Source organism: Orycteropus afer, unplaced genomic scaffold (genome assembly GCF_000298275.1).
Source record: "Orycteropus afer afer isolate SDZICR_OR568_19922 unplaced genomic scaffold, OryAfe1.0 scaffold00065, whole genome shotgun sequence".
Lineage (NCBI taxonomy): Eukaryota > Metazoa > Chordata > Mammalia > Tubulidentata > Orycteropodidae > Orycteropus > Orycteropus afer.
In genome coordinates, this window is record NW_006921652.1 from 10141108 (window position 1) to 10152095 (window position 10988).

At 44.4% G+C, this 10988-nt stretch overlaps 1 protein-coding gene across 1 annotated transcript in view; it reads right to left on the reverse strand.

Annotated features, from left to right (window-relative positions):
- Positions 1-3093: 3093 nt before the first annotated feature.
- Positions 3094-10988, reverse strand: part of FIGLA (folliculogenesis specific bHLH transcription factor) — a 60376-nt gene continuing 52481 nt past the window's right edge. The window contains exon 4 of the mRNA XM_007940143.1: positions 3094-3528. Coding sequence (XP_007938334.1) covers positions 3094-3528 — 435 coding nt within the window. The remainder of the gene's footprint in view (positions 3529-10988) is intronic.

Consider the following 10988-nt stretch of genomic DNA (forward strand, 5'->3'; position numbering starts at 1 on the left):
GAAGAGGTAACTATGGGGAGGAAGTGGGAGGGGAGCTGTTGCATTGTGGTAAACTGTGGTCAATGTCATGAGACAAAGTATATGTGAACCACTGTATGGAAAGTGAATTTGATCTGTAAACCTTCACCCAAATCACAATAAAAAAATAAAATAAACAGTCTTATGAAACTCATCTTTGTGTCTGACAAATTATTGAAGACATTATTCAAGATACTATGTCATGTTTGGATAAAGTTCCTTTCTTAGAATCAAGAACGGTTATGATTCTCATGAAGTCATTTTGTTTTTATGTTCTGGAACTGTTACGTTTTGGGTTGTGTGTTTTTCCTGCACAGCTGCTGCTGCGGTTGTTATGTGCCATTGACAGACCCGACTCATAGCGACCCCTCCTTGGCTTTCCAAGGAAGTATCACTAAGGAAGTAGATTGCCCGACCTTCCTTCCGAGGAGGGCTGGTGGGTTTGAACTGCCAGCCTTCTGGTTAGCAGTCAAGTGCCTTAGGCACTATGCTACCCTCAATTTGTAATAACATATTCATTTGAGAGATTTCTTGATGAATTCATCTGTCAGTGCCGTAAAGCGGAGATCACGTCTGTCTGCTTCACCCCTTTTTCCCAGTACCTCTCACAGAACCTGGCACATAGTAGGATCTCACTAAATGTTGAGTGAGTAATTGAGTGAATGGGTCACCAAATAAATAAGACATAGGAATCATGGAGTGGTCAGTTTCCCTTTTTGCATGAGCTGCTGGAAAGTTTAGAGCTGGATTTGCCTCCCCACTCACAGCAAGTCTCCAGGAGGTTGTGCTTTTGTTTGTGTTTCTTTCTTAATACCATTTTATGTCTTGGCCTTTAGTTTCTTCTTTCCCATCTGTTTCTAAATTAGGCTGCCTGCCTACGTTTCATGAATCCCTGTAAACTGTCTTAAATTTCTTGTAGAACAAGGTAGGTGATAAACAAATATATCAAACTCTTATGTATTTTTAAATCTTAACACTAAATCCTCTGCCAATAAAAACATTTGATCATCTGTGAATTCTTAAGGGAGATTTGCTAATTCTAGCATTATACTAATATTTAAAGCAAATTCAATCCAAGCCTAGAAATGTGTCCTTTCAGGCATTTGTGTATATTGTGTACATGATAAGCACCTTTCTAATAGGGTGGGGCAATTTAGTATACAAGGAAGAGCATGGGCCTTGCTACAAATAGGTTATGGGTTTTGGACCAAAGAATGATTTTTATCATTAGCGGATTTCCTAAATGTATTGACATCGTATTAATAATGAAACAGTTTGCTTTTATGTGTGTCCAATTTGGGGCAGAGACTGGGGGAGCTAGGCAGGATTCTGATCAAGAGCATTACGAAAAGTCTGATTTTACAGAATGACAGTAGAACATTATAAAGTAAAAATATTATCGTCTGCCTTTTTAAAATCTCTAACATTATACTATGCATATGCTAGTGGAAGGAGTTACTCATAAGTCTGGAATTTTACAACAGTCCTCTCTGGTCATGCTCATTGAAAGTGCTTTCACTTCAAATGTTGATCATCTATTTTTCCCTTAAAAGAAAACATAATTGTCAAATCCCATTAATTAGAATATCCCTTACTTGCACGAGTTAATCATTTCGTGCAGCCTAATTGGACCCAAGAACTAGACGTGAAGCAAATTGAGTCCACCCTCTCCAGGCCATTTGCTCCCAGGAGGAAGACAATCAATCCCTCCTTTGGGGTTAAGCAGAAAGCACAGTATGCCCATTTGTGAAACTGAGATTTTATTTCTTTTATTTATAAGCCTCATTTAAGTCCTTTAAAGCTTAGACGACAAACTGCAAGAGGAGGGAGTGGGTGTAAAGAAACAGATGGGTAATAATCATGTGTCACAGATAAATGACAATTTTTAAAGAATTCGATAGGGTGTGGGCTGGGGTTTTTTTTTTTTTTTTTTGTTAAGGGGTGGAGAAAAGGCAAGACAATAGGCCAGACCGGAACGCCTGATCAGCATCCTAAAGCAGTTTCCCCTCCCACCGCTTCCCCCAATACCAGGTAGGCGGTGGTCTGGATTTCAAAACAAACGGACGCGGGTCTCCGCCTCTCCCACTGAGGCCCCCTCCCAGGTTGCTGGAGGGGAGAGGAAACAGTGGGAAAGAGGGGAAGGAAGATGGAAGCTGAGATGAGCAGACTGTCAAGACTGCCTCGGGGACAGTGGCATTTTTTCCCTAAGTGGTTGAGTCGCTTAAAAATCCAAACCCACCGGGGCCCATCACGTGCCAGCTCCCCTAATCAAGATGCTGCCGGCTGCTGGCCCGCACCGCACCTGCCAGCCCCGCAGCTGTGGCTGCGCGGAGCAGGGCGCCGCAGGCGATCTCCAGGCCTGGAGGCGAAGCGTCCAGCCCGATCCGGCCGCTTTGCAAGGCCCCCACCACACACACACACACACTCACTCTCACTCTCTCTCTGTCTCTGTCTGTCTTTCTCTCTCTGGAATACAGCGGCGGGGAGCGTTGGGAGGAAACGGCCCCCAAAAAGCAAAGCTTTCGACCCTTCAAAGCAGAACCAAGAAGAAAGCCCCACCTGCCAGACGTCATTCTCAATGTGAACCGGTCCGACTGTCCCCATGCAGAGGCCAGCGCTCGGCAACCCCAATTTCCAAAGACCCTGCAATGTTATATCATCAACAGAAACCTTTAGGCTTAACATACACCATGCAGGGAAGGGCTGCATCGCAGATGCACATAAAAACAGACCTTCACTTATCCGGACAAGCCAGCTCCCTACCCCTTGCACGCCCTCACCCCTTTCCAGCGGAAGGAGACTGTAGGATTCTGAAATTTCATTAAAATAAACAAAACCAAGGCAAGCCACTTTCCCGAAACGGTCTTACCTCTTGTGCGAGAGTTTATCCATCTCTGGTCTTCCACTGTGGGATTTTTGTTTTGATCCGCTTAATAAATCCACCCAGCTAATCTGCAGGGAAATGTTTTCTACCCATGCTGCAGCCCCATACTTGTCATAGCGGCAGAAAGGGTTGCTCTACCCACATCTGCCTGAAATTCCACCAGCAGTGCAGCTTCTCCGCGTCAGTGGTAATTACAGACAACAGAAGCTGCCGTTCCTTGACAAAGGTTTTCGCTCCAGCTCCTCCCTTACAGCCCTGCCACCAGAATTAAATCCATTTCCCGCACGAGGCTGAAAGGAAATGAGCGCTCTCTTCGCCGCGTGCTCTGACAAAAGGACGCTTCCCGGTGCCCACAGGGCCCCCCCTAGCGGGCCGCTAGGCCCGCCGCCGGGAGGGAAGCTGTGCTGCAGTACCCGCCGCCCGCAGTGTTGGCCGTCCCGCGCTGCCTGCCGCAGTCCCGGCCCGGGCCGCGCGCGGGCAGCTCGCCTGCTGTCACGCCCAGGCTCTCTGCCCACATTTATCCCACTCGGGAAATGCAAACTGTCCCTAACAGCCGAAAACTTATCTGAGTATTTTGTTTGTTGGAAGAAAATCAGAAACGTGAACTCCCTTAGAGGATTTAACCTCTTTGGGATTAAAAAAAAAAAAAAAAGAGGGGGGGGGGGCACCTTTTCACTTCCAATCTTTTTTATCTGGCAAGTACAGTTTGTCTTTAGATGATAACTCTTATTAGTGATTTTAATAGCTATTGTTTAAGTTCAAACCCAAAATTATTCCTAATTTTGTCTCAGTTTTCAACTAGAACAAAATGTAGGTGCTATCCAGCTGCCTCCAATCCTCACTTTTTCCCCTGACCTCCCCACCCCATCCCACTCCAGAGGGAACAAGTGTGTAGTTAGTGGAGAACTGGATGGGAAACCGAGATACTTGGTTGCAGTCCCAGATCTGCCATTAACTGCACCCCCATTATCTTTATCTGTAAAAGGACAGTGCACCTAAGGCACTTTTCGTTTCTAATACTTTCTGACAGCATTTCTCAACACATGGCCCTCAGAGGGTAGAGACATCAAGGGATAGCTTGAGATTTTAAATCCATAATCTCCACCAGGTCTGGCTGAGTGATACAAATGGTTAAGGGCTCGAGTACTAACTAAAGGGTTGGCTGTTCAAGTACATCTAAAGGCACCTAGAAACAAAGGCCTGGTGCTCTGTTACAGAAAAATAAGCATTGAGAACCCTGTGGAGCACAGTTCAGTGCTGACACACATGGGGGCCCCATGAATCAGAACTGATTCCATCGCAACTGGTTCATCTTCACTTGCTCCCAAACCTCCCCTAAATCAACATTCATTCTAAATGCTCTTTAAATGTGCTTAATGGGCAATTAATTCACTGCCATTGAGTCGATTTTGACTCCTAGTGACCCCTCCTTTTGTTTCCAAGACAGTATCACTACAGAAGTAAATTGCCCAGTCTTACTTCCGAGGAGTGGCTGGTGGGTTTGAACTGCCAGCCTTCTGGTTAGCAGTCGGGGCTCTAAGTTGGATCAGACTCTACTGCAGTGAGTTTGGGTTTGTTTTGTTTTGTTTTGTTGTTTTTGGTTAATGGGCAAATATAGCTTCCAGAGAACTGGTCACTGACCTGCAACCAGATAGTGGTCCCTCTGCTCCTTTTAGGTTCTGGAGTACCACTGCCCTCAGATCACCCCCAAAAAAATCACTGGACCCCACCACAGTACTTCTGGGGAATCAGGATCTCTAGAGTGAGTCTAGGAATAGCTATTTTCAATAAGTGAATCCTTTAAGAAAGGCCTCAGACTATGCTAGCTGTTAGAAAAAAAGAGAAAGCCCACCACAACAGCCAATCAGGCATTCCATTTCAGATGCCAGGGTAAAGTTTGTCCTCCTGCTCTAGCTCCTTCAACATCCATTTTGCACCCTCCTACACTCAGGGCAGCTCTGATCATAGTGCCTAAGGCATTTGACTGTTAACCAGAAGGCTGGCTGTTCAAACACACCAGCCACTCCTCGGAAGGAAGACTGGGCAGTCTACTTCTTTAGAGATACTGCCTCAGAAACCCAAGGAGGGGTCTCTATGAGTCAGCATCAACTTGAAGGCAGAGAGTTTGGTTTTTTGTTTCCACACTCAGAGCTTCTCACTTATTCCCGCTCCTTCTTCAGAATTACTGAGTTTACAAGCACTATATCCCTACCATCCTGTCAAAAAACACCTGCTAGAAGAGTCACAATAAATTCAGCCCCACACAGTGACGTCCCTTCTCCCTCTCAGGCCCCGGGACCTGCAATCTCTTTGGCTAAGCCAGGAAGTGATGTGTTTATTGAGACACTTCACTATTGGTGCCAAGGAACAATGATATCTGGGAAGTCAGGAAACCCTTTTTTAGAGCCCTGAAATCACAGGTCCGGTGGGCTCTCCTCCAAAATTGAACCCAAAAAGAATATTTTTGTTTAGTCCAAATATATCAGGTTTCATAAATCCCTTTGGTCATTTTCAATGACTCAAAAATTTCTCTTCCTGGTGCATTTTTCCATTTTCTTCAATTAATAATAGCAGACTCTTAGCTCCTGGGACTGTTCTGAGGACTTTACATGCATGTTTACTCAATCCCTACAAGAACTCTAAGGATGACACTATTATTCCCATTTTAGAAATGAAGGAATTAAGGCACAGAGAGGTTAGGTAACTTGCCCAAAGGCACACATCTAGTGAATGGCAGACCCAGGATTCAAACTCAAGCACTTTGGCTCCAGAGCTTGTGGACCCTAACCACTACACTGTATATACAGCCTGTCAGGGAGGACAAGATATACTTTAAAAAGTAGAACCACTACAAGTAATTGGCATGGCTGCATTATACATGCTTTCCCCAAAAGACTGACGCTTCCTCTAGCCATCCCAGAATTTTAAAATATATATTATCAATCCAGCTTCTCCCAGACACCATCTTAGTATATAACAAGTGCTAAGACTGGCAACATCCTGTGGTTTTAGGAATTGATCAAATGTCTGACGAGAAACAAAACTTCTTTGAATTTCCATGTCCATAGATCGTATAAAGGAGCTCTGGTGACACAGTGGGTAAGGTATTTGGCTGCTAACTAGAGGGTCAATGGTTCAAATCTACCAGCTGCTCTGAGGGAGGAAGATGACGCAATCTACTTCTGTACAGATTTACAGCCTTGGAAACCCAACGGGGCTCACTATGAGTCGGAAGCAATTTGATGGCAATGAGTTATAGACCATATAAAATTTTAGTTAAAGTTCCTGAGGTTCTCTCTCTTATTCCAATTTACTTTGAAATTCAGCAAAAGGAGTTACAACTGTCATTGGCTTCACAGGCTGTCACTGAAAGAACATAAGAATTCAGAGTTTCTGCTGCTGAAAATCCCAGATGCTTGGTCTTAAATAGGGACAGAAAAGCACAGGAGACTCCATGTCAGGCCCTGCAAAATCACATTTGTCTAGATACCAGTGGCCAAATAGGAAGTTTAAAATTAGGTTTTCTGACTGATTTGCAATAAAATCATTTCTCATCCTCAAGTCTTTTGACAAAAATTTTTCTAGCCAGTAATGACTTGTAAAGAGAACAGATGGCAGTTAGCAGACTTTGGCAATGGTTGTGCTAGGCAGCTTCTAAAATGGTCCCCATCTCCTGGCATTCACACCATTGTGTAATCCCCTCCCCTTAGGTGCCAGATGACCTATCACTTGCTTCTTAAAGTACAGCAAAGGTGTGATTAAATTACTTAAGATTTTTCATCTTGCTAGCAAACTCATTCTATCCCTTTCTTACTTTGCACACTTTAAGTAGTCATGTTGCAAAGACCTATGTGGCAAGATAGAAACTGAGGGCAAACCTCCAGCCAATAGCCAGCTAGAAACTGAGGCCCTCAGTCCAAAAGTCCTAGAGGAAATGAATTCTGCCAACAGCCACATAAGCTTACAAGCAGTTTCCTTCCCAGATGAGACCCAAGGCCTCATCAATACCTCAATTTCTGCTTGTAAGACACCTTGAAGCACAGGGCTTGATTAAGCCATGCCCAGATAACTCATATCCCACAGAAGCTGTGAGATAATAAATGTATTGTTTCTGCAATCCACAGCCTATATGACTATGAGACCAGAAGAACAAGATGGTACCTGACTACCACTGTCAACCATTCAGAGGGGAATCTATGTAGGAGATCCTGGATAGAGAGGGAGAACAATGTGGAACAAAACTCAAAATCATTTGGGGAAAAAAAAGGGTGGGGAGAACCAGGTTTGCTGGTCTGATAGAGTCTGGTGGAACCACTGAGACTAGGGCCCCTAGCTGCCCTTCAGGTCAGGAATTGAACCCACACCTGTGGCCTCCAGGCATATGAGTTGAACATTTACCTGAGGTAGATACACTCCTTGGAGAGAACAATCATGGGAGAAAGAAGGGCTACTTATGCACAGGAAGACAGCTGGAGGGCAGGAGTGCATGGAGGGATGGACACAGGGAAGAGGTAACTATAGGGAGGAAGTGGGAGGGGAGCTGTTGCATTGTTGTAAATTGCAGTCAATGTCATGAGACAAAGTATGTGAACTGCTATATGGAAAGTGTGAATTTGCTCTGTAAATTTTCACCCAAGTTACAATAAAAAAAAATGTATTGTTTCAAATTGCTAAAATTTGTGATATTGGTTATACAGCAAGAGATCATACCACAGTGCCTTAGCACTGTCCAGTCCCAGGCATACTTAACAATGGTCTTCCCTCTGGGGGCATGCTGGAAGTTGTAGAAGAATTAACACTCCTGGGGGATCAGCTCTCAACCTTTAACTGTCAGGGGTAAACGCCCTAGTTCCCTCCTCCATGAACAGTGAGAGGACAACTCTGGGATGTTCTCCACATTATCTCCCCAGGTGCCTCAGCAGGAATGAGCTCCAGTTGTGGAAAGAAATAACTTGTTCAATTATACATCTTTAGTAGGATTGCTTTTATTCCCTACATCACTTTCTCACGCTCCTACTGGTGCCACCAAAAAACTTACAGTCCAATCTGTCTCAGTGTCTGCTTTGGGGGAAACCCAATTTAAAATAGGAAAGGGGAGAAAGACACTGCATTCAAAGCCAAGCAAATGATAAATTCTAAGACTAGATCTCCTGGAGATACTACTGTCCCGATAAATTAAAGCTCACCAACCCTGTGGCCGAGGCCTGCTGTGGAACTGCACTGAACCAGGAGTCCAGGGCCTAGTGCTCCAGTCTCAGGTCCAGTGTCTATATGGCCCCTGGGTCTCACTCCAGCTGTAAAGAGAAGGTAATTGTACTTGCACTCCTACTTCCCAGGGTTCTTATGCAGACAAAAGGGATACCAAGTACTTATGGTCTTGTTGTTAGGTACCGTCAAGTTGTCTCCAACTCATAGCGACACTATGTACAGCAGAATGAAACACCACCCCACCCCACGCCAGCTCCATGATCCCTACGATACCCGAGCCCATCGTCGTAGCCACTGTGTCAATCCATCTTGTTGAGAGCCTTTCCCTCCTTTGCTGACCCTCCACTTTACCTGGATATCCTCTCCAGAGAATGGTCTCTTCTTACAACATGACCAAAGTAGCTGAGACGAAGTCTGGCCATTCTCGCTTCCAAGGAGCATTTGGGCCGCACTCCCTCCAGGACAGATTTGTTATTCTTTTAGCAGTTCATGGTATTTTCAAGCATTCTTTGCCAGCACAACTCGAAAGCATCAACTCTTCTTCAGTCCTCCTTATTCATTGTCCAGCTCTCACATGCATATGTTCTTATTGTTGTTATGCGCTGTCGAGTCGGACCTGACTCACAGTGACCCCTCCTTGGGTTTCTGAGGCGGTATCACTACAGAAGTAGATTGCCCAATCTTCATGTGAAACCGAGTAAAGTCAAAACTCAACTATTTCCCCCACCCTGGTCAGGACGGTGTTCTGGTTACCTAGTGCAGCTCTGACAGGAATATACCACAATAGGATGGCCTTAACAAACAAGAGTTTAGTCTTGCAATTTGGAGGCTTTACGTCCAAGTTCAAAGCACCAGGCTCTAGGGGCTGGGTGAAAGCCCCTCAAACTTGGGCTTCAGCTCTGCCTTCAGCTCCTGGCCCACTGGAGCTGGAGATGTTTCTTCAGACAGCTGCTGGCTATTGATGCTGACAAGCAAAAAGGCACAGTCCCGATACTACCAAACCACATGGCAGGTCATTAATTTAAGTCCAGCATACGTCCCAAGGTCAGCAGAGCACGGAAGGCTGCTGAACAACGACACCGCTACATACAGGGTCCAAGCGTGCCATAAGCTAGAGACTATCCCTGAGGCCTCTTCTTACATACCAGCAGCAGACCACATCCCAAAGGCAGCTAACTCAGCTGCTTGGAGTTGATTGCCAGTCTCATCATGGGGAATAACTACCACCAGCTGCCCAGCCACTCAACCAGGCCCAGCCAAGTTGACACACAAACTGAACTACCACAGACAGACAGGACCCCAGTTGGAAATAAATAAGTAAACATAATTACTCAGTCCCTTAAAAGCTGAATAAGATGAAAGCTCAACTATTTCCCCACCCTGATTAAGACAGATAGGACCCTGATTGGAGACAGATGGGTAAACACAGTAAGCTCAGTTCCTTAAGAACTGAATGGAACGAAAAGCCAGTTTGCACATTCTTTCCTGCTATTCCCCTAGAAAAGGGTGATAAACACATTAATGTGTCTCCAAAGGCAACTTAAAAATTAACTTTGGCCTGCACACACACGCATTGAAGCAGGCAAGAACAAAGCTGATGGGAACTGACATTCTGCCTTCTGCCTAAGCCCTGATCAGCTAATGACAGGAAACTGGTGTGACTCATCTGGGGTGCAAGCGCACTGCATTAAAAACTGCCCCTTTAAACTAAAGCGAAGGAAATTTCAACCAATCATCAACTATCTCATGCCCAAATTCCTGAAATTTTTATGAATATGCAGGACCCTCTCTCCTGAAACTTACAAAAACTGTAATTTGATTTGGACTCGGGGGGTCAGATTTGGGTAAAAAGACCCACTCCTTGCATTGCCACTTTGCAATAAATAATTTTCTCTTAATCATTCGGTGAGTAAACTGTTTGAACCTGAATGTGTACCTGGCAGGGACCCGCGTTTGGTCCTATTTCACATGCGTATGAGACGATTGAAAATACCATGGTTTGTGCCAGGTGCACAGAAGTCCTCAAGGAGACACCTTTGATCTTCAGCCTTGAAAGTGGTCTTTTGCAGCCAATTTGCCCAGTGTTATACGTTGTCTGATATCTTGACTGCTGCATCTATTGTCATTGATTTTAGAACCAAGAAATATGAAGTCTTTGAGAACTTTCAAGTTTTCTCCATTTTTCATGATGCTGCTTATTGGTCCAGTTATGAGAATTTTTGTTTTTGTATTGAGGTATAATCCATGCTGCAGACTGTAGTCTTCAATCTTCATCAGTAAGTGCTTCAAGTCATCCTCACTCTTAGCAAGCAAAGTTTTGTCATCAGCGTATCACAGGTTGTTAATGATTCTTCCCCCAATCCTGATGCCATGTTGTTCTTCATATAATCCAGCTTCTCAGATTATTTGCTCAGCATACAGATTGAATAAGTATGCTGAAAGGATACAACTCTGATGCACTCCCTTCTTGATTTTAAACCAGGCAGTGTCCCCTTGTTGTTTGAACAACAGCCTCCTGGTCCATGTACAGGTTCCTCGTGAACACAAGTTAGTGTTCGCATTCTTCGCAATGTTATCTGTAATTTGTTATGACCCACACAGTCAAATTCTTATGCATAGTCAATAAAACACAAACATCTTTCTGGTATTTTCTGCTTTCAGCCAAGATCCATCTGACATCAGCAATGATATTCCTCATTCCACGTCCTCTTCTGAATCCAGTTTGCATTTCTGGAAGTTCTCTGTCAATATACTGCTGCAACTTTGTTTAAATTATTTTCAGTAAGATTTTACTTACATGTGATATTAATGATATTGTTCAATAATTTCCACATTCTGTGGGATCACCTTTCTTTGGAATGGGTACAAATATGGATCT